At 45.2% G+C, this 14,699-nt stretch overlaps 1 protein-coding gene across 6 annotated transcripts in view; it reads right to left on the bottom strand.

The window, feature by feature from the left end:
* LOC129523439 (deleted in malignant brain tumors 1 protein-like) overlaps nucleotides 1-14,044 on the bottom strand; it is a 66,163-nt gene extending 52,119 nt beyond the window's left edge. For 5 of the 6 annotated variants that reach the window (XM_055346367.1, XM_055346370.1, XM_055346372.1 and 2 more), the window contains exons 1-8: nucleotides 13,947-14,044; nucleotides 7,837-8,154; nucleotides 6,870-6,899; nucleotides 5,357-5,428; nucleotides 3,292-3,609; nucleotides 3,115-3,144; nucleotides 1,918-1,956; nucleotides 512-659 (exon numbers count right to left, since the gene is read on the bottom strand). In XM_055346367.1, the coding sequence (XP_055202342.1) occupies nucleotides 512-659; nucleotides 1,918-1,956; nucleotides 3,115-3,144; nucleotides 3,292-3,609; nucleotides 5,357-5,428; nucleotides 6,870-6,899; nucleotides 7,837-8,146 (947 nt within the window). In that variant the 5' untranslated portion in view covers nucleotides 8,147-8,154; nucleotides 13,947-14,044. The remainder of the gene's footprint in view (nucleotides 1-511; nucleotides 660-1,917; nucleotides 1,957-3,114; nucleotides 3,145-3,291; nucleotides 3,610-5,356; nucleotides 5,429-6,869; nucleotides 6,900-7,836; nucleotides 8,155-13,946) is intronic. The other variant, XM_055346369.1, reaches the window with a different exon arrangement.
* Nucleotides 14,045-14,699: the final 655 nt, after the last annotated feature.

The following is a 14,699-nucleotide window of genomic DNA, read 5'->3' as shown; positions in this document are numbered from 1 at the left end:
GACATCAACCTTGAGTATTTACAATATTAAAACCTAAAATTTCTTGATTTACTAGGTCTGGGGGTTCCCCTGGAATCTGCATCTTTAACTAGAGACTGAAATGTATTCTCTCTCTCAATCTCTCTCTCTCTCTCTCTCTCAATCTCTCTCTCTCTCTCTCTCTCCCTCTCTCTCTCTCTTTCACACACACACACACACACACACACACACACACGTGGATGTGGAAAATGGTGAAAACAGCATAAGGTCTGAGGCCTCGTGCATTATTGCATTACTTCCTGGTTTGTTATTGCCCTACAGTTATAGAAGATGCCACCATTGCGGGAAGCTGGGAGAAGGGTACGTAGAACTCTATATTTTATTTTTCTAATTTCTTGTGTGTCTACAATTATTTCAAAAGTCAGAATCAAAAAGAGTGTGAAGGACCCTTTTGCTTATGAGAATCAAACATGGGAAAATGCTTGGAGCTCTACACTACACAGTGTATTTAAGTCATGTCTTTGTGACTTACTTAAGATACGGAAATGCCAGCAGTATATGATCAGATGCATTCGCCTTGATTTGCCACACGCAGGTTATGTTGTCATGCATTTCATTCCGCGGGGGATTCCTAATCGCTCCAGATGAGTTGGTAATAACTCTGCCACACTTAGATTTTTCTAAAAGCAGAAAGATATTTTACAATTTTAGTTTTTTCATTGTTCAGATCACTAATTTTGTAATTCACACTTTCTCCTTCCCCCAAAAGGTCTCCTTGATCATTACCTTGTGGGTACGTCTTAGGACATATCAGAGGCATATACCAGTCTAAAAAGTCTTGCATACTTAGGAAATCAGGGCATGAAAGTGTCTGAATTCTGAACATCTCTCACTTGTTTTGAGAGTTCTACCTCTGACATGGCCATCCTGAGCAGACCAGCTATCCAGTTTCACCCAGAATCTTTGTTTCTGGTTGTTACTCGCTAGTGGTGGGTTCTGTAGCTTTGATTTTCATCAGGTCACCAGTAGTAATGAGTAAATGGCTTCATTTTCCCAAGAAAGGTGAGTCTATGTGAAGCCTCTATGTATGAAGATGGCAATGTTCCATCTGCCATCAGTTACAATGTGTTAAAATTACACTATTAAAAATCCACCACTAAGTGGAGAGAACTTGCCCTGAATCATTTACCCCTCCAACCCTGACATCATTTATCTGCCTGTTTACCACCTGTCCATTTGTTTTCCTATCTACTTGTCTATCTGTCCACTATTCAGTACAAAATTAAAGGTAACACCTGTGGCAATGGCTTTCTCCATCAGACTCTCTGGCTGTGTGAGAATCAGACCTACACTTGATTGGCTCCAGTCATCCACTTGTGGCTCTTCCGTAGAAGGACCAGCCAGGCTCTCCAGCCATCAGTATTATTTTAGCCCTTTATCTCCAAGTGGTGCTAAGAAAAGTTTAGTGGAGCTTCTGGAAGCCCAAGATACAGGCAAATATGGGAGGTGGGGGGGGGGAATGGAAGATGCAAGGAAGGGATGAACAAGGAAGACAGAGATTGTCAGAGAAGGGAAAAGCGTGGAGAGGAATAACATGGTTATTATGGCAGCGGCCATCTGAAATGATGCTCTTGGGGAGTGCCCTGGTGACACGGCTGTGTTAAGAGCCACATGCCTGTCCTTCACATGGAGGGTTCATGCTGGAGACCAAGCAGGCTGGCACCACTTGATTATTTGGACTGCCTTCTTTGACTACCTAGAAATGAACTGGAACCATGAATTTATCTGCCTTCATTACTGGACTATTCACTTAGAACATGGGTTCAAGGGGATGATCCAGACAGGGCAGTAGTATATTGCTCAACTTCCTTGGAGAATAACTTCAGGGCTTGAGCTAGAAGATGGTGGTCAGAGCAACCAGAGACACCAGAGTCTCACCTGCAGCCATTTTTGGTGCTATGACATCCAATGGGCGATCTGTCAAACACACAAAGGACATATGGCTCGTCAGCTGGCACTGAGTTCCCCGTGAGCTGAACATGATTCCCTGGGGAGCTTATAACAAATACAGTGTGGGGGCCCCCCCTCCCAGAACTGCTGAGTCATCTCTGGGGGCAAAGCCAGAGTATGTAGGGGAAGTTAATGTGTGGGGTTGAAGAAGCACTGATCTAGGTCCTTCCTAGATTTCGATAAATTATCATCTTGTCATATACGCAAGTGAGATATTTTAAATTTGGGGGTTTGAGAACACTAAAGACACGAAATTCTGGCATCTGTAGCAAATTCCAGTGACCCAAGGGCTGAGAGCTATGAGACTTTGAGGTAAGAATAGGAAGAGGCACCAGCTGACCCCTTCCTTTGACCTGGTGCTCCTCAGAGATGGGGATCCAGGACCTAAGGATGCTGTGGATCCTCCTTCATGCCCCCTGAATATCTCCTACCAGAGACACCTGGCCCAGAACCTCCCACTGGAGTCCTTTCCCTGGGACTAATCCATTCCCACTTACTAGAGTTGACAACCCAGGAGGGTATTGCCTGAAGCTATATCAGACCTTTTCTACTCAGCTTTATTCATAACTCACTTTCTGACCAAAAGCCAGCCAAGGGTAGGGTCTCAGGGAACCTAATGGTTTGATGAAGGAGAGAGGCATGGAAAACTCTGGATGCTGGCATTGAGAGCATGTGGGGGAAAGAACAGCAAAAGAGGCTCTGTAGGCACCAGGAACAAGGGAGAGGGTGGGAATGGAATTGGGTCACCTTGACTTTGGCCAGGTCCAGCCCACTGGCAATCTGCCCTGGGGCAGGAAGTGTCCTTAACCACCTCTTATGTTTTAACCACCCCCTACCCATATCATTGCCATGGCCTTGTAACCCTCAGAGCTGACAAACTGAAAGTGCTATACAAAAGTCTGAGAAATTTGTAATCTGCTTCTTGTGTGTAAAATAGGAGAGAAGTTAAAAGTGAAGCTGGGTCAAACCAATTTTAAGGTACTATCCATTTCTCCCACTGGACAGACAGGTGATTCCACATGTCTCAGTCACTCCACTGGCCCAGAGGATGACACATCCAACTTCCAGCAGAACTTCTTCCCCAAGGTTTTGAGAAACCGCATATGTAAATATTGTCTTCCTTACCTGAGAGTGAGACTGTTGAGTATTCAGCATCTGTAAGCATGAGGGATTAAAATATCTGCTGTGAGCAAATAACATACTGGTTCCTTTTCAATAGCTAGATTTCTACTGTCTTTTGAAAGGTCTTCTCCCAGAAAGAGCCAAGGCTGGACTCTGCCTGGGAGGGGAGCAGGGCTTTACCTGAACAGATCACACCGGCATCTTCTGTGTGTCCACAGTTGTGGGAAAACCAGCCGATGTGGGAGCACTCCTCCAGGTGCTGTTCATCTCCCCTGCAGTGCACATTGTCAAGGAGGATGTTCCCAGAGCCTTCCCCGAAATGGGCCTCACCCGGGGCTGAAATGGCCCAGCCACATCCCAGCTGCCTGCAGATGATGTTTGCTTCTGGCAGGTCCCAGAGGTCATCACACACGGTCCCCCAGACTCCCTGATAGAAGAGCTCCACGCGGCCAGCGCACCTCCCGTGGCTACCTACCAGCCGCACAGGGGCCCAGCCTCCTGGGGAAGAACCGTGCGTCAAGGGGTGATGGCCACTCACTCTGCCTTTCGATGACTAGACTACCTGCTACCCACCTATGTTTTCTTATTTTCCATGACTTTGCTATTCACACCCTTCATGCATCATGTGAGCTCCCATGCCATTCTCCAGAAATGTCAGCTTTAAGAAGTAATGTCTTCCTTATCCACACTCTATTTAAGACTGCTTGCCCGGGGTACAGTGCTTACAAGAATGATCACAGCGCTTCTCTTCCTAACATCTTCACTCTTTACAGTGTGACGTGGCTGCTCTGCCTATCAGGACGTTGAGCTTATTTTCCTACTCCTTGATTCTAAGTGGGTAGCCTATGACTTGCTTTGGATGGTAGAATGTGGCAGAAGTAATGGTGCACTCATGGGGAGCTGAGACCTCAAGAGGTTTGAGAGGTTTCGGTTCATTCTATGGGAACACTGAGGGAATGACATGAAGAAGCTTGAGCTGGTCTGTGGGTGAGGAAAGAGCATGACCTCATCATTCTGTCTCCTCAGATAACAGCTATGGAACTGTAAGACATGTGAGGGAGGCCATCCTAGGCCAGACAGCCTTTAGCTGACCTGCCTGCTAGCCACAGATGCATGAGCAAGCCCAGCAGAGTCAGCCAAGACCAGCCAAGCCGATCCCAGAGCGGCAGGACTACCCAGCTGGCCCCTAGACTAGTAAGCAAGGATAGATGGTAGTCATCTTAAGCCTCTGTGTCTTGGGATGGCTTTACATGACAAAAGATAATTTATACCCCTGTTTATCCATACCCTCTTCTTAGTTAGGTTATTTTTTTGTGGTGATCATTTTTGAAATATATACAAATATGGAATCATTATGTCGTAGTCCTGAAACTAATATAATGTTATATGTCCATTATACCTCAATAAAAAAATTGGATGCCAAGAAGAGAGATTGGACAGATATATTAAAAAATGTTAACATAAAAAAATTAAAAAGAAAGATGTGGAGTGTGGATTCAGGTGATTGGACCTCTCAGAACCAACAATGGCGCCTTTGGTAATCGCCATCCCCCCAAAGCCACGGCCAATGGCCAGGAGCTATGGCACACGCCAGGCACAATTGTACCAGAGCTGCTCAGACGCCAGGCGGTCATAATGGTTCCTCTGTCTCCTCCCTGAATCTTTTGACTGTACAGCTAGATTAAGAGACTCATGGGTCCAATCTTTTACTCCCATCTTATCTGACCTCAGACAAGATCCAATTCATAAAAGAAAAAAAAAAACCTAACACAAGGCCAAAAATCCTGAAATATTACTAATCCCTGCTCACCGTAGAAAATCTTCTCAAAGAGCCACCTCACTGTTCTCTAATTCTGTATGCTTACTGACCAGCCCTATGTCCTAATTTGGAACACATGTTAATGTCTCCCACCCTGTAGCCCACAGGGAGTCTGTCTGGTTTCTCCCCTGCCTGGAATAATCCATGGCTCCCTCACCCTTCAGGTCCCTCCCAGATCCCTCAGATCTGGATGGAGACCCTCTTCTGGGCACCTATAGCACCCTGAGCTCCCCCATCAGAGCATTCACCACACTTCTTTGTAACGGGTTCCTCCCCCCATGGACTTAGCCTATTTGAGGGTTGGCTCTATTTATTGCTACATACAACCCTGGTGACATTATATATCCTTAGTGACACATATTCATTCACTCATTCATTATTGAGTGAACAAAGTTGTTCAGAAGACATAACAAGAAACAGGCTTACCTGGAGGTACAGAAGAAGGTGGGTGTTGAGCTGCTGATATCACCAAGGATGTGGGAAGCAGGGTCTTATAGGCTATTGGTGAGTTAAAAGGAAGGATAGTCATTGGGGAGCAGTCAGAAAATCTGGAGAAGATACAGTTGCTTCAAGGGATCACCTGCCTCCTCCCAGGATTGACCAGGAATAACCATGACACTACTTTCCAAAGCCAGTGCTCTCATAGCTCCAAGATCTTCATTTAGGACAGAGCACGGTATTATTACTCATTGACAAATGAACATGCACTATGTGGCCATCAGAAAAGCAAAGCTCATGGACAATTTGCTCCATGTGGCCTGCTGTAGGAGAGGCCTTTGGTCGGTCATCATCTCTCTCTTTGCTGCCCTCTCCCCAGGTGTGTCATGATGTCACCTGAACAAAGCAAGGAAATTCACACAGCAGATCATGGAAGTGGAGGGTGCGGGAGGGAGGAGAGCATCAACCCCAAAATGCATGAGGAAACCTTTGAGGGTAAGGGAACTGTTTTATATCTTAACTACGGGGGTGATTATACGGTGGCAACACAATTACCAAAATCCATCAAATTGGACCTGAAAATGAGTGAGTCTTAGGTACATAAATCAAACATTAATAAAAATATGATAAGTTGTTGGATGAGTAAAGGGATGATAGATGGACTGATAAATTTAGCATGGGATCTAGGTAGGTAGCAGCTCATTGTCAAATCCTTCAAACTGTTGCGTATTTGAAAATCCTCATGATAAAATGTTAGGTGGGAAAGCATCCCTCAATTTCTAGTACAAGATCTACATCTCTGTCCTTCGAAGACAGCCTCTGGCTTTCCACAGTGATATACACCTCATTCAGCCAATCCACGTGGCTGCTTATCCTCTCTGTGTGACTCATGGAACATCAAAGGCATAGAATTTTAGGGAGCATGGAATCTAATGTGCCTGTTCTAATGATTTGGAGAGGGAGAGCCAAGGTTGTTTATCTGGAGAGACACCAGCCCGGATCAGATTCCTTCAGCTCAGGGCCCTTTGCACGTCTCCACACAGCCTCTCTTAGTCCACATTAGACCAAAAGAAGGAGCTGTGTGAGTGCTTCTCAGGTCCCAGGAGTCTTTGGGCGCTGTTACATTCAATTCTCTACATTATTCCTACTCTTGGGAAGAGAAATCGAGATGAAATGGGAGCAAGAGATGATATAACCTGGCTGAGGTCACATAATTGAGGGTGATCATATGCCATGTCTGCCCCCTCCCATTAAGGTGCAGGCCCTGTGAAAGGAGAGAGTTGGGCAGGGTGGGGTGGGGGGAGTTTGATCATTGCTGTTGGCCCCAGTGGTTATTGGCACAGAGGAACATGCAGTGGACACTCAGTCAATATCCGCTGAATGAACAGGTGAGTGAATACGTGAAGCTGGGAATCAAATCAGGATCTGCCTCTAAACCTCATGATCTTTCTCACATCCCGCCAGGTCTAGTAGATGATGCCAAGTGTAACACAGGTTCTACCTGTAGGCAAAGCAGCTGTGGAATCAGCACCTGTCAATGTAAAGAGAGATCATGCCTGTTATCACGTCTAATTTAGTGACTGTTTATTGGGAACGCCCTAGTTTTAGGGAGCGTTGGGAAGCACAGAGAGGCAGAGACCCTGCCTTTGAGGGTCTTAGTATTTCCTGGGGATTTGAGACATGAGACCAGGTAGCAAATGCTGAGTGTCCCAGGGGAGCTTCAGAAGGCGGTGTCTCCCCAGGGCCTTAGGCGTTGAGGGGTGTGGCTCAGGACGGGCCAGGTACAGCCTGGCAGGGCCTGTCATTTGCAGGGACACTATTCCAGCTGCCAGTGGGGCAAAATTGGGAAAGATTATGTGGTGCAGAGAGTCAACTAGTGGGACACATAGGTTTGGGAAGGTCACCAGGCCTAGTTAGATGTGAAGAGCCGGAAACATCAGCTGACAAATTTGGCCCATCACCCAGGGGTCACAAACTCAAACTCAGAAGTTTCCAAGGACCATGAGAATAAAACAAATAAGGGATTTGAGTGATGGGAACTGTGTGAACTGGAAAGCTGTTTCGTGACCAAAGGTCAGCTCTTTCTCAGATGCAGCCAGTTAAATACAATACAAGAATTTATTGTTTTGACCCTGAACTTGTTTTTATTCTTTTTTTTTTTTTCACAAATGCAAGAATTTGGGTTTTTATGCCAAATACTCTGATTTGGCTGAATTGAAGTTCAGCCTGAATTTTCAAACCAAAGAGGCCACTTCTGAGCCTGGATCAACCGTCATGAGCCATACTCAATGATCTTTGCAGTCAAGGGGGGCAGGCTGGTACATAACTTTGAAGGGACGTAGACAACACCAGTTGCTTGCCTCAATCCACTGACATTTCTAGGCTGTACTATCTTGTGTGGGTGGAGGAATGAGACATGGGGAGATAGGGAGGAGAGAGTCCCCAGATGGGGACTGACAGCCTCTCACCTGCACAGATGACGCCGGCATCCTCCAGGTGCCCGCAGTTGTGCCCGGCCTCACCCTTGTGCACACACTGCCCCAAGTGACTCTCACTGCCGACACACTGCACGTCATCCAGCATAATCTTCCCAGAGCCTGCCCCAAAGTGGGCACCCGTGGGGGCCTCCCTGGCCTGGCCACACTGCAGCTGGCGGCACACGACTGTGGCCTCGGCCAGGTCCCAGAGGTCATCACACACGGTCCCCCACGTGCCCTGGATGAGAACCTCCACTCGGCCTGAGCACCTTCCTGTGCCATTCGCCAGCCTCACAGCCATAGAGGCTCCTGGGGAGACACAGAACAATGGGAAATTCTGAGATTGACCTTTGTGTCAGCATTTTGCATTGATCCTTTTACAGTGGTCTGATGGACTACTGATGTCATAGTTCCTCTGCGCTGGGCAGATAGAGAACTCTAGGGTCTTAGCACATCAAGGCTGCAATTTTTTCTTCCTGGAAGTGCCTGAAGGGGCTAGAAGATCCCAGGAAACAGCAGCATCGGGCTTCTAGAGGGGAAAGCCAGAGGTCCTGGTTCTCAGCTGTACACATGTCCCTCCCATCCCACCTACAGCAAAAGAACTCAGGGTACCCTTGACCTGAGGGTCATATGGATGGGGGCCCTATGATGACCATCCCTTGGTGGACAGCTGACAAGAGTCTTCTCAACTGTGGAAGTTGCCCAGGCTGGTGTGATCTGGATATTACAGAACACTCTTTTTAGCACTAGAGAGATTTCTTTGCAGCCAGCATGGTTGTACTTTTAGCCATAGAATGTTCACCTAATGCCTATTAGGTACAAAACTGGTCAGAGTTCGCCACTCAGGATTTACAACCAGTGAAACGATGGAGAAACCACACACATTGCACTCTCAGGGAAAATAATGAGGAATATCTCTAGGAATCTAATAGTGTTATCAGTGATGGACACATCCTCTACTTTGGGAGATCATTTCATGAAGGTCTGGCTTTGAAACATGAAGACCTTTGCTGCAGGTTGATCATGATAGAAGAGGGCTGGCCCCAGACAGGAATGAAGGGAAGTGCAAGTTCACATAGGATGGAAACCTGTGAGGACTTCAACTGCAACATGATTTGATTTATAAGTTCATCTCCTCTCCTTCCCCAAGCATGCAAAAGGCATGAAAATGTTGTTATCTGAAAATACAGAGAAGATGAGGTGGATAGTAAGAGCCGATGGAGAATTTCAGCACATTCTTTTTAGAAACTAAACAGTCAGAGTGGGGTTGAGAGGATGTTTGCAGAACATTAACTTGGGCTGTTGTGGGCTAGGCGACGGTGGCTACCTGCCAGAAGTGAGCAGACTCACCCCAGAGGAACCTCGTGGGTGATGTGTTTGGAGGAATAGGATGTCAACCAATGTAGGAGCGAGGTGCTGGTAAACAAAGGGGATCATGGTCAATTGCATTTTTGAAAGATGTCTACAAAATATCTCTAGTTCCTCAAACCCTTCTGGAATTTTGACAGTCCCATGTCCCAAGGAGGACTTTCTTTTTTCTTTTTCTTTTTTTTCTTTTTTTTTTTTTTTAGATTTTATTTATTTATTCATGAGACACACAGAGAGAGAGAGAGAGAGAGGGAGAGGCAGAGACACAGGCAGAGGGAGTAGCAGGCTCCATGCAGGGAGCCTGATGTGGGACTTGATCCCGGGTCTCCAAGGATAACTTTCTGCATCATCCCTTCAAACCTGGTTGGGCCTTTGCAACTTTCTTGACCAATGGTGTACGGCACAAGTGACACTAAACATTTTTGAGCCAGGGTGAGAGAAATGCCATGCACTTGTGCTCTGTCTCCTCCAGGGACTCACTCCTGGGACCTGGCCACCACCCTGGGAGAAAGGCCAGGCCTCATGGACTTGCTGACGTCTGAAAGCCACTCTCAACGTGTGTAAATTTCTTTAGGCCAGTTCTCTCTCTCACCTTAGCAAAAAGCAAATATTTAATGGCAACAGTGATGATGACAGTTATGATAAGGCTAACATTAATGTTGACTTCCTAGCGCCCAGTACTAAGTAACTGACCAGCTCCTTTAACCTCCACCATGGTCCTCAAACCACATCTATGTATCTATGAATGTATGTAGATGTGTATATATAGATAATAGTGTGTTTATACATGCCTATACACACACTCATGGATGTATTATATACTAATATATCCTATTATTATGCCCATATTGTGGGCAAGGAAACTAAGGCACAAAGCAGTTGAGTAATGTCCCCAAGATCACACAGTTCGGGGGAACCGGTATTTAAAATTAGGAAATTTGGTTCCACAGTCCTTGCAAGAAATCTTAGTGAGATTTAAACAAAAACTGGAGAGAACTCCCAAAAGAATTAGATTAATATTTTGTCGGTATAGAACCAAGGTAGTGGGTGGAGTTGGAGAAGGAAGGCCACGTGACAGTAAGCCTGTTAGGATTGTGTAATTGTTAATGCATGTGCACAGAACACCATGATGGAGAGAAGGAGGGAGGGACAGAGGGAGGGTGAGGTGGGTAGGGAGCGAGGGGAGTGGGGAGGGAGGAAGAAAGGAGGGAGGGAGGGAGGGAGGGAAGGAGGAAAGAGCCCGGTTATATTGCAGCATTACCTGGGCCTCATTTTACAAACGTGCTTCTGTTTTAATAGTCTAGAAGGCAAATATTTTTTCACCCAAATTTGTTTAGAGTTATTCATAGTAGCACATGTAGGGATTCAGTAATTTAGAACTCAACTTTTCCCTAATATATTTTAGGCCAAATACTAGTCTTAAGAGCTGCCTTCTGAAAAATAAAACTATTCCCTGGTCAGATCATTGGGGAAAATGGTGGATACATAACCCCTTTTGGAAATCCTCAAGTTAATTCTCAGAGTAAAATCCTTAGATGTACTGAGTTAAAACTACAATGAAAGTGAAAACTCATCCCATCAGTTCAACAGAAGCTTCTGATCTTCAGAATCAGAACTCTGGTTTGGATCTGTGTCAGTGTTACTATCCAGAATTCAGACTCCACACAGTGCATTTTAGGAAACACTGACATATCCTAATAACATAATCAAAGTAAAATTTTTCTTAGAAATAATGACTAATTCTCTTTTTTTCCCCTGTTCTTGTCTTTAGTAATAAGATGCATTTTATTTTGAAACATTTAATCATGAAAATATATGCAGGATATAACGTACCAACCTATATTCTAAAAATTCTATTACTATACATCTAAGTGTAGGCTGACCTAGAGGTAATAATTCAGTAGTTAAGGTAAAAATGGAAATACCAAAACACCAAGCCAGAAGCAACTGAGTAAAAAGAAAAGAAAATGATTTCTTATACTTAAAAGAAAGATATTATATTTTTGGAGGGGGTTGCTGCCCATGTAATGTAAGAATTTATTAAGCCGTAATGGTTTTTCATCTGATGGAATTTTTATAATAAATTTTAATTTATTAGAGATGAAGATCTGTTTCTGTAGATGTAAAACATATATGCCCCGTTCCTTCTATCAACTTATTTTCTTTTGTTTTCTGATTCTTATTGTAAGTGTGGAGTTACTCAGACTTGTTCTTTTCCCCCACTGCTAACAGAGAGATTCAAATAGCTCCTCACTGCTGCCTAGGAGAAAGATTTCAGCAAGGTAAGAAGGAAGAAAAAGTCCTTCATTTCAGTTAGATACAGAAAATAGATACTATTTTGCTTCCTCATGGTGCTCTTCGCAAAAGAATTTTTTTTTAAAGATTTTATTTATTTGAGAGAGAGAGCACATGAAAGAGCACAGCAGGGGGAGCAACAGAGGCAGAGGGAGAAGCAGGCTTTTCGATGAGCAGGGAGCATAATGTGGGGCTTAATCCCAGGACCCTGAGATCATGACCTGAGCCCAAGGCAGACACTCAACCAACTAAGCCACCCAGTCGCCCTGCAGATGAAATTTTTAATAAAGGAGAAATAATCTGTGAGGTTATTTCTGTCTGGGAAAGGGTCTGCAATTCTGACAGTCATTTTATTTGTTGCCCTGGCTATGATATTGACATTCTGCATTCTAGAATGTTCTACAAAAAATGGTGGGTTTCTCTGTTAAGCCCTCAGTGATCTTCAACACGTCCCAGTTCCCTATACGGAAGAGATAAAAAGCAGAATTCACTGCCTTGTTGGATTTCTTAAAGAGTTTCATGGTCTGTTTTTCACTGTATGAGGTTCTCTAGCTTACAAAGCAGGAGTAGAGACAAAATACAGCACAATACAATACAAAACAAAATAATACAAATAATATAAGTAGTAATATTTCTCTAATATACAGGTTCTTTTGTGATCAGTTAGCATATACATGTGAGTGAAATTGCAGTGAAAATGTGCACTGTTAGCATAATCACAAGGAGAGTATGCTCAGAAGGTAAGGTAAGGAAGCCTGCAAAGAGGTTGTAAGTCAAGCTCCCCTACAAGTCCTAGTTCTCCTGGGCTGTCAATATTTGCTCAGTGGACACCCTCCCCTGCCTCCCACTCCTGCCATCATGCTGGAAAAGCATGGAAACACCAAAGTGTGGCTATTACCTACTATATATATATTTTAAGATTTTATTTATTTAGAGAGAGAGCAAGTAAGCGAGGGGAGGAGCAGAGGGGGAGGCAACAAGAATCTCTGGCAGACTCTACGCTGAGCGCAGAGCCTGATGCAGGGCTCCATCCAAGCACCATGAGATCGTGACCTGAGCAGAAACCAAGAGTCGGAGGCTTAACCAACTGAGCCACTCAGGCTCCCCTACCTACTATTCTTAACTGAGTCCCACCAGGAACTGTGTGCACTGTTCCCTAAAAGATGAACCTCTCTTTTCAGCAAGGCTCTAGTGAGCTACTTTGGTCCAAAAATGGACCGACTTGCTATGAGCCATCGCTGCTAACAGGCAGCCTGGCTTCCTGAGATCCCAACTCTGAGGATGTGGCCTTGGAACAGCTCTCACCACAGTTAATCAATTCTCCATGCCCCGCCCCCCAAGCTGTAAAGTAAGTCAAAATCTACCCCCACCTCTGATTTGAAACAGCCTTATGGTGGGCAAAAGTGTCACATCCTCCCTCTCCCCCAAATGGCCTTGGGGGGTGATGGTGTGGACTGAGACATGCTAGTTATTCAGAACAACCCAGAGGAGTAAACAGACTCAACCATCAGATGTGGTGGGCACACTGCCTGGGCCCAGGTGACTTTTAAAGGCCCCCAAAATACCTTAATTTCTCTTAAAATTAGGAGAAAAAGAGGACTACAATCTAGTCTGCTTTCCACTTGTCTTAATACCAATGCAGTCATAAAATATAACTAAATGTATATATATTTATGGAGAAAGGGGTCCCTGAAGGCAAAAGTGCCTAAGGACCCCAGGGATGTCAAGAAGCAGCTCAAGCCGGGGTCTGAAACAGAGGAGGTCATGTATAACTGCTGCATGATGCCCTTTTAGAAGACATCAGAAAGGCTACACCAATCTTCAGATGCCAAAATGGCACAATGGGGTTTTCCTCTTTGTAACACAGATGTGCAGGCAAGTCCACCAGGGTGGGGAAGGAAGGAACAGATCGGGGCTCATTCCTGATACAGAGTGCTAGGTACACTAACGGGATACATTTTGCCTAACTGTCACACCGGAAAATATAAATTTGAAAGATTTCCCATTAGGAATTTTGTACTAAAAACTACAGAGTAAGTCATGACCTACAGTTGAGTCCCCAGTTTCCTGGCTATGGTCTTAATGTACCTCCACCACAGCAATTAGACTTGTGAGAATGTTGTCTTCCCAGTAGTGCAGAGGCAGTTTTGGACATACTGTCCCTTGACCCAAAAGGCTAGTAGTCACGTAGGTTTAGAGTTAGGCTGATACGTGCCCAGATCTTAACATCATCATGGTGTAGATGGACGATGCTAGGAAATGATCCTTTCTGTGTCTCATTTCACGAAACAATGAGAGTTGTGAGGAGAATAACCCTGGTAGATTGTTGTGAGCGTTCAATGAACTGTCAGTTCTATGAACACATCTGATCCTCTGTTTTATCACATTTTGGTTGTTCCACAAACATTCCTCTTTCCCCCATTTTCCCAAGGACTTACCTGCCAGTGGGATAGGTGTGGAAAGCAGGGCTGCGGGCTCTGATGTGACTATGGCTGCAAATAATCCATCACCTGTCAGTGGGGACAAACAGAAGCATCTCCAGTAATTGGGACGTCCCCTTATCTCAACTTCAGAAAGACCAAGGTTCAAACACCAATCCAACTTGAAGGTCACAGTCAAACACTAATGTCAGTTCCTGGCTCTGCTCCTATGCAGGCAAGGAGTCCTCCCAAGGCTGTGGTCAGCCCTTGGCATGGCATCGGGTCTGGGAAGGGGCCAGCCCAGTGTTTGGTACACGGTGCCCTTCCTCTAGTCCCTGTAGAGCAAATGCCAACTGACCTGCTGGAGTAGTTGTCACAGGAAGTGTAGCAGGCTCTGCGGTGGGCTTGGCTGCTGTCAGCACTTCACCTGTGTGTGTAAAGCAAAGAGAGGCCTTGTCCAGTTGCCCCATGCCATACCGGGAGAGTGAACTTCCAACAAGCCCAAAGAGGATGCTAGGCACAACTCTGTCCTATTAGGGTTTTTGATCTTCATTCCCACTTCCTTCCCTGCCACAATCATCGAACACTGGATAATCAGACTCCACCGTGGGATGAAAATGCTCAAACCTGGACAGTGTTGCCCTTAGTACACTCTATGTCACTAAGTGTCCACAGAACCAATTGTGGATTTTTTTCCTCTTTTCTGTTGAGGAGCAATCCAGCTGTGTTCTGCTACAGGGACACACAGTTAATTAAATGGCTGAACAGTGT

The sequence above is a fragment of the Nyctereutes procyonoides genome, unplaced genomic scaffold, assembly GCF_905146905.1.
Source record: "Nyctereutes procyonoides isolate TBG_1078 unplaced genomic scaffold, NYPRO_anot_genome, whole genome shotgun sequence".
NCBI lineage: Eukaryota > Metazoa > Chordata > Mammalia > Carnivora > Canidae > Nyctereutes > Nyctereutes procyonoides.
This window is presented reverse-complemented; position numbering and strand designations above follow the sequence as displayed.